The 13419-nt window shown below is 37.9% G+C and overlaps 1 protein-coding gene across 2 annotated transcripts in view; it reads left to right on the forward strand.

The window, feature by feature from the left end:
* The window catches only part of GTF2E2 (general transcription factor IIE subunit 2), a 66017-nt gene that overhangs the window by 17488 nt on the left and 35110 nt on the right, over positions 1 to 13419 (forward strand). For both annotated transcript variants that reach the window (XM_035004088.1, XM_035004086.1), the window contains exon 3: positions 10964 to 11055. In XM_035004088.1, the coding sequence (XP_034859979.1) occupies positions 10964 to 11055 (92 nt within the window). The remainder of the gene's footprint in view (positions 1 to 10963; positions 11056 to 13419) is intronic.

Genomic DNA, 13419 nt, shown 5'->3' on the forward strand with positions numbered 1-13419 from the left:
CCGACTCTTGGTTTCAAGTGGGGAGACTGAGCCCCATGTGGAGACCCGCACTGGGAGGGGAGTGTGCTTGAGGTTCTTTCCCTCTCTGTCTCCCTCTGATCCTCTGCCTGCTCGCACACACATACTCTTGCTCTCTCTAGAATAAATCTTTACAAAAAAAAAAAAAGTGGGGCATCTGGGTGGCATAGTTGGTTAAGCGTCTGACTCTTGGTTTTGGCTCAGGCTGTGATCTCAGGGTTGTGAGATCAAGCCCCGCATTGGGCTCAGTGCTCAGCACGCAGAGTCTGCTTAGGATTCTCTCTCCCTCTCCTTCTGCTCCTCTAGCTCGTGCACTCTCCCCCCCCCCACTTCTAAAGTAAATAAATAAATCTTTACAGTGTATGTTAATTAAATTCAATTTAAATTAAAAATTAAAACCCCAAAAAACATTGAGATGAGAAGGCCTGAATGGAAGCCAAATCAAACCATTACAAATAAATAAAGAAGTAAATCTTTTTTTTTTTTTTTAAGATTTTATTTATTTATTTGAGAGAGAGCACAAACTGGAGGAGAGGCAGGGGGAGAGAGACAAGCAGGCTCCCCTTGAGCAGGGAGCCCAATGTGGGGCTCGATCCCAGGACCCTGGGACCATGACCCGAGCCAAAGGTAGATGCCTAACTGACTGAGCCACTCAGGCGCCCCGTAAATAAATAAATCTTTAAAAAAGAAGAGTATGATGAACCCCTGTATGCTCAGTATAGCTTCAATTATCAATTCGTCTGTACCCATTTGCTTCCACCCGTAGATTATTTTGAAGCAAATTGTAGACATCATCACTTCATCTAGACATATTCAGCATATATCTCTTAAAAGGTGAGGATTCTGTTTTTAAACATAACCACATTATCATTTTCACACCAAAAAGGATGAAAAAGTGACTCAAAAAACCCAGAGCCATAACAGTATAATTCCTTCAATTTCTTTGTTTTCTTTAGAAATCTAATTTTAAAACTTTGACATTGATAAGTTAATATTTTCTAAGGTTTTTGTTTTCTATGTTTTTATTTTTAAGTAAACTCTATGCCCAACATGGGGCTTAAACTCACAATCCTGAGATCAGGGGTCACATGCTGTACTGACTTAGCCACCCAGGCACTCCAAAGGTTTTTGTTTTCTATCTTAAATCATATTTGCTTGGCAAGTAACTTTACCTCTCTGGATGGACTTGGTTTCTTCTTTTGTGTGTTTTGAAGGTTAAATTGATGATCTGAGGCCAGAAGTAAAGGCTTAAATTCATTTGTTCTTTTTGGATTTAAGAATCCTTCAGTTTCATGGTTTGTGGTGATCCTTCATCTTGAAACGAGGGACAACAGACTAATGGACAGTAATTGAATCAATTGCCTTTATTAGTTCTGGTACTTAACAAAAATATATTGTCTGGAACTGGTATGTGAGGAACTTCCCAGTGTATTACAGTATTTTCAAACTGTCTGGGGACCCAGCCTTTTAGAGTTACCCTCTTTTATCCCTTAAGTTTTTCCTTCTTAGCACATTTTTATAGAAAATGGAGCTGCGGGCGCCTGGGTGGCTCAGTCGTTAAGCGTCTGCCTTCAGGGTCCTGGGATCGAGTCCCACATCAGGCTCCCTGCTCAGCGGGAAGCCTGCTTCTCCCTCTCCCACTCCCCCTGCTTGTGTTCCTGCTCTCGCTATCTCTCTCTCTGTGTCAAATAAATAAAGTCTTTAAAAAAAAGAAAAAAAGAAAATGGAGCTGCTACATTGCACACCTCCAGGGAACACCATTCATGTTATATTGTAGGGTGCCATTCACAGAGAATATGCTATAAGTGGTGCACCTTGGAATCCAATGTGAATATCCCGATAGACCACTCCTCCAACTTCTGCAGTGTCGCTGCTTCTGATTCTAATCACCGTGCACACATATAGTCAAGTAGCCCATAGAAACTGACTCAAATGGAGAGAACGTTAGTCCTTTTTGACCTAGCCTAGAGTAGTGACAGGTGTGTACACACATACAAATGCCTAAAAAATGTTTAGCTTTGGAACTCCTTTAAAATATTTATTTATTTACTTATTTATTTAAAAGATTTTATTTATTTATTTGAGAGAAAGAGAATGAGAGAGAGCACATGAGAGGAGGGAGGGTCAGAGGGAGACGCAGACTCCCTGCCGAGCAGGGAGCCCGATGTGGGACTCGATCCCGGGACTCCAGGATCATGACCTGAGCCGAAGGCAGTCGCTTAACCAACTGAGCCACCCAGGCGCCCCCTTTAAAATATTTAGTATGACTACAATGTGGTATTACTTGGGAGGCGTAGCACACATTGTTAGTTATTTTTACTTCTGTGTGAATGAGTTTCAGGTCCTTTTGAAAAACAGAGCATATAGAAGAGGAGAGGAAGAATAGTTCTTGAGGAAAGAGAGAACAGTACCATTTATTGTATGGGTAAAGAACAGGGGAGGAATCACTGGAGGGTCTATCTAATAATTTTACCTGGGCTAACCTAGGACCTCTCCAGCACTGATGCAAATATTCCTTAGACTTTCTGTTAAGGCCTTTCAGGTTGATTCCTTTGTTTTGTTTTATTAAGTAATCTCTACACCCAATATGGGGCTTGAATTCACAAGCCTGAGATCAAGAATCACATGCTCTTTTGACTGAGCCAGCCAGGTGCCCCAGGTTGATTCCTTTTTAAAATCTGGGAATTTCTTTACACATTATGTCCCTTAAATTAGTTTAATGTAGCGGTGTCTGGGTGGCTCAGTGGGTTGAGCATCTGACTCTTGGGTTTGGCTCAGGTCATGATTCCCGGTTGTGAGATTGAGCCCTGGGTGGAGCTCTGCGCTCAGTGGGAAGTCTGCTTGGGATTCCCTCTCTCTCTCAAATAAATAAATCTTAAAAAAATTAGTTTAATGTACCTTATTAATTAACTTAATGTTAAGATGTCATTTCATTATTGATTTCAGAAATTTTATAGTAATTTTTTATATTTAATAATTTTTATTTTTATTATTTTTAAAAGATTTTTTTTAATTGACAGAACACGAGAGAGGGAACACAAGCAGGGGGAGTGGGAGAGGGAGAAGCAAGCTTCCCACCAAGCAGGGAGCCCTATGCGGGGCTCGATCCCCAGGACCCTGGGATCATGACCTGAGCCGAAGGCAGACGCTTAATGACTGAGCCACCCAGGCGCCCTAAATTTCTATTTCAAAATGAAATTTTATAATTACTGGAAAGTTGGTTTAAGGAACTTATATTCTATTTATTTTTGAGGTACAAGTGAACTGCTTAAAATTTTAACTTTATATTCTATTTCTTAAAGAAGATTTATTTGTGAGAGAGCACGTGCGTGCAAGTGTCAGATATGGGAGGTGGAGAGGGAGAAAGAATCCCAAGCAGACTCCCCACCGACCACGGAGCCAACTTGGGGCTCGATCCCATGACCCAGAGATCACCACCTGAGCTGAAACCAGGAGTTGATGGTCAACCCACTGAGCCACCTAGGTGTCCCAATATTCTATTTATATTTGAGGTACAAGTGAACTGTTTAAAATTTTTTCAAGGAGTGCCTGGGTGGCTTGGCAGGGGGGCCTGCTTCTCCCTCTCCCCTTCCCCCTGCTTGTGTTCCCTCTCTCACTGTCTCTCTGTCAAATAAATAAAATCTTTAAAAATAAAAGAAAAAATTTTTTTCAAGCCCTCTTGTGCACCCCCCCAAGATAGAGGGAGGGAAGGGAAGGGAGAAGGTGGGGCAGGCAGGCAGACACAAACTAAATTCAGTTATTTGAAGTTAACTTGTACCCATCAATGACCTATTCTTCTGATTAAAATTAATATATCCATACAATTGATTATTGTGTGTGAATGAGGTAACTGTGATGATACTGAAGGATTTTTAGGATCTGTTAAGTGAAAAGACCAAGATGCAGGACAGTATGTGTAGGAAGGGGGAAATAATACGCATTTTTATTTGCTTGTATCTGCACAAAAGTTTTGGAAGGAGTTATATAAGAAGTTAATAACAAATGATTACTTGTGTGATTGGTTGGAGAGTAGAGCTGGGATATAGGGATCTGTGAGATTTCTCAAGGTTTATATTGTTACATTTTAGTTTTTGAAGCATTTGAATATAGTACTTATCTAAAACCCAAACTAATATATTTTATTTATTTTTTTTAAAGATTTTATTTATTTATTTGACAGAGGGATAGTGGGAGTAGGAACCAGGGGGAGTGGGAGAGGGAGAAGCAGGCCTCCCGCCGGGCAGGAAGCCCGATGCGGGGCTCGATCCCAGGACCCTGAGATCATGACCTGAGCCAAAGGCAGACGCCCAATGACTGAGCCACCCAGGCGCCCCCCAAACTAATATATTTTAAAAGTATTTCTTGCCTTTGGTTTTATATCTATTGTGTTACATTGTGTTATATATCTATATGTGTTTTATATCTGACACATTTATTGAGTTTTCTGGATTACTTCTAAAAAATTAAAACTAGAGTCAGTAAACACTGTCATTTTGATTAGAAGTGTCTAAGCAGTTTAAGGAAGAGTACACACATGTTGTAAATGATGACAGTTTATGTTGTAAATGATGACAGTTTGCCTCTTATGTATTGATAACTGATGAGCAACTCAAAACATTCAATCTTTAGTTAGCTGCTGGGTATATCTGAAAAAAGTAAAATATGGAGTCATTTTGTACCTTAAATTTAGTGTGGTTTATTCTTTTTACGTACAGCAGAGCTCTAGCAATTTTTTGTGCTAAATTTAGGGTAAAATCTGAAACTTACTTTAATGGAGTAGATATAATTAGACATGCAAAAAGATGGTATTATTAGGATTTTCTCGTATTATAAGACTATTTTTGAAATTAAAATATAAATTTACATCAAATACCTGCGATATATAAATGCTTTATGAAAAATAAGACTAAATGGTAAAAATCGTTTGTGTACCTTTTTTTGGATCCCCACCTCTTTAAAATTTCATTACAGAAATGGGGAGTGTTAAAGTAAATACCATATTTTTTTTTAAGTTTATTTTTGGTATATTCTCTTCACCTATTTTTCCTCCCATTTCAGAAGGCCCTAGTGAAATATTTATGGGGATAGGACTTCAAACTGTTCTGGAACCTTGAATTGTCAGATCAGAATAAGATTATGCTTTTGCTCTAATGGTAAAAGCCCTTGAGTTGAATTCTCTAGTGTCTTTAAACATACAACTTTGAAATATGATCAATTAATCATATTGGCCTTTAAACATAGAGCAGCTCACCCAGCCCTGGAACTCTCTGAGATAAGCCATGCGTCTAGTCAGTTTGGTGAAAGAGCAGTAAACCTACATCTGTGTTAACCATAAATATATCACCAGTAAAATGTAGGCTGATTATAGTGCTAATAATGGGGGGTAGTAGAGCTTTTTCTGTTTACAGTTTACCTGAAATTTCAGTTACAAGTTAACTGTTTAATCAGACAAGGTTGTTTTTATTTATCTGAGACTTTTTTTTGGCTCCCATACTTTGTACAGCAAGCAGGAATATTTTCTAGGTAATTAACCCCATTGTTCTGAACCTCGAGAGATCTAATATCTTCTTACAGCAACCTTTAGGCTTTGTAAGAGATGCTTTACTCATGCTGGCTGAATGCTGAATAAGAAATAGAAGGAATAAAAATTATGAAAATAGTCTTTTAAAATTTAAATAGATTTATCAGCAAAGAAAAGGGCAGAAGTTGGATCTTTAGGTCAGTATGTGTGGATAATATCCTGGAACTCTGGCATCTACTAAATAATGATATTTACATGCTCCACCATGATAAAATTAGAAATTTGGTCAGTAGTTGATACTAATTTTTAGTGGACATGAATAGTTACTCTGAGCCATGAAAGAAATCTTATTACCTACGTTGAAAGGTACCATACCTTCCTCCCTTAACCAGTTCTTCTTAAAACATATTTTTATTTTAAACTGTAGTTTATCACAAAGACTTGCTCTCTGTTTATTTTGAGGCATCAGTTGAAGAATAATTTCAACATTATATTGAAATATGGTTATGAATATTTTTGTGGCATATAAAAAATGAAAGGGTATTTAAGAAGGTTATCATTTAATAATAGAATGACTTGTGTATTACAGTAATAAAGATTTTAAAATTTAACCATAAGGAATTATTTTAATTAAAATCTTAGGAAAGTTTGAAGCTCTACAAATGATCTCTTTGGCTATAGTATAATGCAGCCTATTTAATGATATCTTTGTGGTCTTCTAATTTTTATGTAAAAATCACATTCGTTACAATCTCTTGGCATTCTCTGCATCTACACTCAAAGTCAAATAAACAGTTTTGAACTATTTTCTCATATTTGTTAAAATATAACAAACTTTCCCATAAGTAGCTGCTTTTTACAAGCCAATATAATTTGCACATATAATTAGAAAGCTTTAGTCCAGGATTCGCTTTTAGTCTAGATTTTTCTTTAAGAAAAATCCTTTGTTAAGGCAGACCAAACTGCTGAAATGAAATAGCTCGGAAAAAATAAATTAGCAAGTAACCACTTAACATTAAATGCTTATGGTTTACTCTAAGGTCTGGATATAGATCAGGTTCATAGAAAATCTCATGAATTTTCCATAAGGCACAGATGGTAAGGGTGCTTATCAAATAGCACAAGGCAGTCTTCACATTTTCATAATAAAATCCTACCAAGCAGTGAAATGAATACATTGCTTTTTTTGGTCTTTTGTAGGAACAAAGCTTTCTGCTTGGTTTTTATGGTAAAATATTTTTATATTACATCATAAGGATATGTATTACTAAATGAAAGAGATCGTATAAACCTACCTCTTGTCTGAAGGCTGCTGTTGAAGCGATGGTATCGTCTGTTTGTAATGCAGTCCAGTGCACATCCAAGATGGAGCTGTGCTTCTATTGGTTAAACCACAATGCAGCTGACAGTTTCCTCTTCGTTCATTTGCATTAAGTCCTGCCACCCTTAAGTGTAAATCATTCATAAACTTGAATAGAGCTGTTTGGGATATCAACTGTCACCTTTTTCTTGTCTTATTTTTTTTGTCCTTAAGCTAAATTTCTGCAAAGGAATTTGAGTTAGTAACAAAGTGATGATTCCTTAGTGTTTAACCATAAAATTTCGGATCCTTCAGTGAGTATTTCACTGCTAGGGCTGAAAGGTAATGTCGAGAGAGGTAGTAACCTAGGAAACAAACAGTCCAGGTTTACCAGCTTGGTATTTCCTCCAGGAAGTGGGCATAAAATCTCATAAATGATATTTTCTTTCCATACTTGTGTTATATATAAATCTTGTCCTCTGGAAGTGATTATTTCCATGTGGTGGTTTGATTTAGGAGAAATTCTAAGGGCAAAGAACGATTTTCTGCTCTGCTAGTTGGGAGAGGGTTAGTTTTGGTAGTTACACCACCGACATTAAAAAGCAGTCTTTGAAATTTAAATGGTAAAAAAGGAATAAAAGGCACAGCATAGGGAATATAGTTAATGATATTCTGGTAGTGTTGCATGGTGAGAGCAGCTGTACTTGTGGTGAGCACAGCATAATCGATCGAGAAGTTGAGTGACTATGTTGTACACCTGAAACAATGTAACATTGTCAACTGTACTAAAAATTTTTTAAAATTTCTTCCAAAATTTATTTCTTTATTTTAGAGAGAGCACAAGTGGGAGGGACAGAGGGAGAGGGAGAGATGATGTCAGGTAGACTCCACATGGAGCCTGAGGCAGAGCTCGATCCCTGATCCTGAGATCATGACCTGAGCTGAAACCAAGAATCAGCACTCAACTGACTGTGCCACTCAGGCACCCCTCAAAAAAATTGTTAAAAAATGGCAAAAGAATCCTGAACTGAATATTTGAAGATAGAGTATTTTTATTTATGGTGTATTATTTAGAGTTGTGTGTGGTCCAAGCATAACAGAATCAAGGTTTTAAATTATGGAGTGGCTATTACAGCAACAGCAGACTGAGTAAATGCTTGCTGTGCAGACTTTATTTTATAGTTTACATTATTTTTTTTTTAAGATTTTACTTTATGTATTTATTTATTTTAAAGATTTTATTTATTTATTTGACAGAGAGATAGACAGAAGAGCACAAGCAGAGGGAGTGGCAGAGGGAGAGGGAGAAGCAGGCTCTGCACTGAGCAGGGAACCCGATGCGGGACTCGATCCCAGGACCCTGGGATCATGACCTGAGCCGAAGGCAGACGCTTAACCATCTGAGCCACCCAGGCGCCCCTAAGATTTTATTTATTAAAGGGAGATAGTGCGGCGGGGGGGGGAAGAATCTGAAACCGACTCCACACTGAGCGCAGAGCCCAGTGCGGGGCTCGATCCCACGACCCCAAGATCATGACTTGAGCCAAAATTAAGAGTCAGACACTCACCTGATTGAGCCATCCAGGTGCCACCACATTATTTTTTAAAATTACAGATAAATTAGCATATTAGTTTCTAGGACTGTAAAGAGGTACATAGAAATACTCTTACTATCTTCATTCATTCAGCTAATATTTACTATTTACTTTGCCTGGCATTGAGCTAAATGTTCAAGACTCCATGATACACAAAACTGCATGTAGTTCATGATTGAGCATTTGTGTAGTGTCTATCCTTAACATAGTGTCGTCTGCTTTTCATAGTGTCCCCAGTTAATGTAGGATAAACTTAATATTTTACTAAAGTTAAACAAGAAAACATATCTGCATTTATGAATTTTTATACTCTGACAAAATAATAGCCAGTTTCAGATGGAAGAGTCTGTATTAAAGACTAGTTAATGATTCTTATACAAGGCAGTATCACAGTGTTTACAACTGAATTTGAATCTGTATTCTTCTGCATAGTGCTCTTACTTTTCTTATGTTTAAAAGGGGACAATGAGGGGCGCCTGGGTGGCTCAGTTGGTTAAGCATCTGCCTTGGGCTCCGGTCATGGTCCCAGGATCCTGGGATCGAGTCCCACATGGGGCTCCCTGCTCAGTGGGGAGTCTGCTTCTCCCTCTCCCTCTGTTCCTCTCCCCCACTTGGGCTCTCTCTTTCTCTGGCAAATAAAAAAAATCTCCTTTAAAAAAAAAAAAATAAAAGGGGACAATGATACCTCCTAAATAGGATTTTTTGGAGGGATTAAATGAGAAAATCAAATATTTAGCATGGTACGTGGTAAATAATAAGTATTCAGTAAATGTTACTTTTATTGTTAAAGTGTCCTGAACACCTTGGGAAAATGAACCATGTAGGTAGTATTTCATAATTGAAATAATGAATGTGAAAGCATACCTGTAAGGCATCCATAATATTACTTTTGGAAACATAGTAGGCTATAATGTGCCAATTAAGTTGTTGTCAAAATTAAAGCAGTGATTTTTAAAGGAAAATTACATATCAAATCTCATTTTAGTCTCAAAAAAGCATATTTAGTAAAGTCTTTTCATAAATTGATCTCAAAGAAGTATTATGTTGCCATCTAAAAGCTATTCTTTTGGCTCTCTGACAATTGTTATATTTGACTTGTTCTCATGCATTCTTTTTTTTTTTTTTTTAAAGATTTTATTTATTTATTTATTTGAGACAGAGAGAATGAGAGAGAGCATGAGAGGGAGGAGGGTCAGAGGGAGAAGCAGACTCCCTGCCGAGCAGGGAGCCCGATGCGGGACTCGATCCAGGGACTCCAGGATCATGACCTGAGCCGAAGGCAGTCGCTCAACCAACTGAACCACCCAGGCACCCTAATGCATTCTTTTTTTAAAATTATTATTACCAAGCTGGTGCCAGAGATACGCCCCCCTCCCTTTTTATTTAACCTCTTCCTTTGTGGATCAGCAGCCACAAGGGAACTTAATATATCTGAGTTGATGGCTTGTTAATAGAATGTATACTTATGACTAATGGAATGCACTTGTGATTCCTGGTAGCATTAGGATTTCTGCCTATAAAATGCAACAAAATGATACAAGTTCTGAAACAAATTGTCTTCTATACAGTTTGCTCCTTGTTTCATACTATCATCCTTTTTTAAGCATCCATGTTTATGCAGTTTCAGTGGCTATGAATTTTTTCCTTTTTTTTAAATAATTTTTTCCCTAATTAATCTCTAAAGTTTAGTTATGGTATCATTTCTTTTAATTCCCATTAGTTTCCATTTGTTTTAAGTTGAGAGGCCAGAAATTGATGTAATAGGTGATAAATGGAACTTTTTATCCCTTTGAAGTAATTGACTCATTTCTCATGGTTTTGAGTCTGTTAGAAAAGCTCTATGGATCAGTTTGAGATTTGTATTGTCCTCTTGTTTAAAAAGCCATGCTTCTAATCTTGGGGATAAATCTAATCATAATTGAAGGAACAGTGAGACAAAGGTACTTACAGAAGAAATGTATTTCACTTTTTTTTTTTTTTTTTAAAAAGTGCGCTCCAACCTACTCACAACCCTGAGATCGAGTTGGATGCTTCACCAACTGAGACACCCAGGTGCCCCCAGAAAAAATGTATTTTATTTTATTTTATTTTTTTTTTAAAGATTTTATTTATTTGTTTGACAGAGACACAGCGAGAGAGGGAACACAAGCAGGGGGAGTGGGAGAGAGAGAAGCAGACTTCCCGTGGCGCAGGGAGCCCGATGTGGGGCTCGATCCCAGGACTCTGGGATCATGACCTGAGCCGAAGGCAGACGCTTAACGACGGAGCCACCCAGGCGCCCCAGAAGAAATGTATTTTAATGCTTTTGAATTTATTAATACTTTGTTCCTATCCTTGGTGGGAAAGTTGATAAGTTTATTATATACTCAAAGATTTGAATTTTCACCAAAGTTTTACATGGTAGAATTCACTAGAGGGAAAAATGCAAATCAAATATTTTACTAGAGTTAAAATTCATCTTAGTTGCTTAAAAGTCGTAATCAAATCTATATGACAATGTTATAGTTGTTTTTTGAACCTCATTTTCAGATCATAGCAATGGATCATTTAACTTGAAAGCTCTATCAGGAAGCTCTGGATACAAGTTTGGTGTTCTTGCCAAGATTGTGAATTACATGAAGGTAAGTACTTTTCTCAAATAACACACATTCTATGTAAGTTTTTGGCAGAGGAAGAGGATTGGGGTTTCAGAAGTAAATTTGTATATATATGTCAAAATTTATCAAATTGTATGTTTCATTATGTGCAGTCTGTTGTATCCCTATTACATCTCAATAAAACTAAAAATAATGCTTCAAGCCTTTTACGTTATATCGAATTAGCACTGCAGTGAGTCACCTAAGTATATTTAATTTACATTAATTCGAGTATACAATTTCAGCCCACCATTTCACTTAAAATTATGCCCAGGCAATAGGTATATTCACTTCTTAATTACTCAGGACTTGCTGGCAAAACCAGTAGAAGGAAGTGAATGATTTGCAGGTTGTTACTTCCACTGATGTGAAAAGTAAAAACTACATAGTTGAGACATATGGTGGTGATGGTTTTTCTGCATCTTTGGAGGAAAAACTAGAGAATTACTGAGGGTCTTAGGAAAATATTGACTCACAAAAGACTTAGAATTTAAGATTTGATGGAAGATTTACTGTTTTTTGAAGTAAGTTTTGAAGTTTTGATTATGGCATTTTGGCTTTACCAAAGACTCTGAATCTTATTAAAGTGAAATTTCATTTATTGCTAAATGGCTAAATGATTTCAGATTTGCCCCCTTCCTCTGCCAAACTCATTCCTGTTTAGTTACTAGTTGTATCTCTTGAAAAAAGAGTGCTGTATTTGTTATTTCAAATTTCAGCTATGGATTGCTTAAAATGTAAATCAAGTTTTTATGTTAGGGCTTTTGTAATTTAAGAGACTTAATGTCTGGCTGTGTCTGAAATCTGTAGTTTGTATTTGATTTGTAGTAGAAATCTGTTAGTTTGTAATTTCCCATTATCAAATAATACACTTTGACACATGTTTCCTATTCATTCATTCCATCCACTCATTCCCCCATGTGGTAAACGATTATTAAAACCTACTGTATGCTATTTATAGCACTATTGCTGGGACTACTCAGAAAAAAAGTATGCCCTCATGGCTGTTAGTCTGTTGAGAGAGACTGACATTCAAATGTCATGTTTTTGCTACTCTGCTGGTACAGTTTTCACTAATCTAGATGATCTTTACTTTTACAACTTTCTTTAGGACTGTGATCTTCAAGTTTTGTGCTCAGTTATTTCCTGAAACAATTTTGAGAAATTGTGTATCTCTTTGCACATACTTAAATTGACAATTAGTTTTTCAGCAAAAGTTTAAATAGGATGGAATTTCTGACATATCGTAACATTTCAACAAAATACCTCTTTTACATTTATCTAAGGGGATCTAAATCCCATTATTAATTAAAAATATAAAAACTGCTCCTGGGTGGCGCAGTTGGTTGGACAACCAACTCTTGGTTTTGGCTCAGGTCGTGATCTCAGGGGCGTGAGATTGAGGCCCACATTGGGCTTTGTGTTCAGCTCGGAGTCTGCTCAAGACTCTCTCCCTGGGTTACCTGGGTGGCTCATTTGGTTCAAATGCGTTTGGCTCAGGTTATGATCCCAGGGTCCTGGGATCGAGCCCCATATCAGGCTCCCTGCTCAGCGGGGAGTCTGCCTCTCCCTCTCCCTCTGCCGCTCCCCCGCTTGTGCTCTCTCTCAAATAAATAATCTTAAAAAAAAAAAAAAGTCTCGGGTCGCCTGGGTGGCTCAGTCGTTAAGCGTCTGCCTTCGGCTTAGGTCATGATCCCAGGGTCCTGGGATAGAGTCCCGCATCAGGCTCCCTGCTCCGCGGGAAGCCTGCTTCTCCCTCTCCCACTCCCCCTGCTTGTGTTCCCTCTCTTGCTGTCTCTCTCTGTCAAATAAATCAATAAAATCTTTAAAAAAAAAAAAAAAAGTCTCTCCCTCTCCCCCTCCCCCTCCCCCCACGTGTGTGCATTCACTCTCTAGAACAAATAAATATTTTACTTTTATTTTTTAAAGATTTTATTTATTTATTCGACAGAGAGAGAGAGACAGCGAGAGCAGGAACACAAGCAGGGGGAGAGGGAGAAGCAGGCTCCCCACTGAGCAGGGAGCCTGATGCGGGGCTTGATCCCAGGACCCTGGGATCATGACCTGAGCCGAAGGCAGACGCTTAACAACTGAGCCACCCAGGCGCCCCTAAATAAATCTTTAAAAAAATCATAAAAACAAACATATGGTTGGCAATTTTATTTTCCTTTTGAACTTACAAGTCTGTTCTGGTAGTCCCACTGCATTTTAGCTTAATGTTATGTAATTTTGTGCTTGAAAATATATATGTTTTTAAAGATTTTATTTATTTGAGAGAGAGAGCATAAGGGGGTGGGAGGGGCAGAGGGAGATCAGGACCCCGAGATCATGACCTAAGCGGAACGCAGC

The sequence above is a fragment of the Mirounga leonina genome, unplaced genomic scaffold (assembly GCF_011800145.1).
Source record: "Mirounga leonina isolate KUSES-001 unplaced genomic scaffold, KU_Mleo_1.0 Mir_128, whole genome shotgun sequence".
NCBI lineage: Eukaryota > Metazoa > Chordata > Mammalia > Carnivora > Phocidae > Mirounga > Mirounga leonina.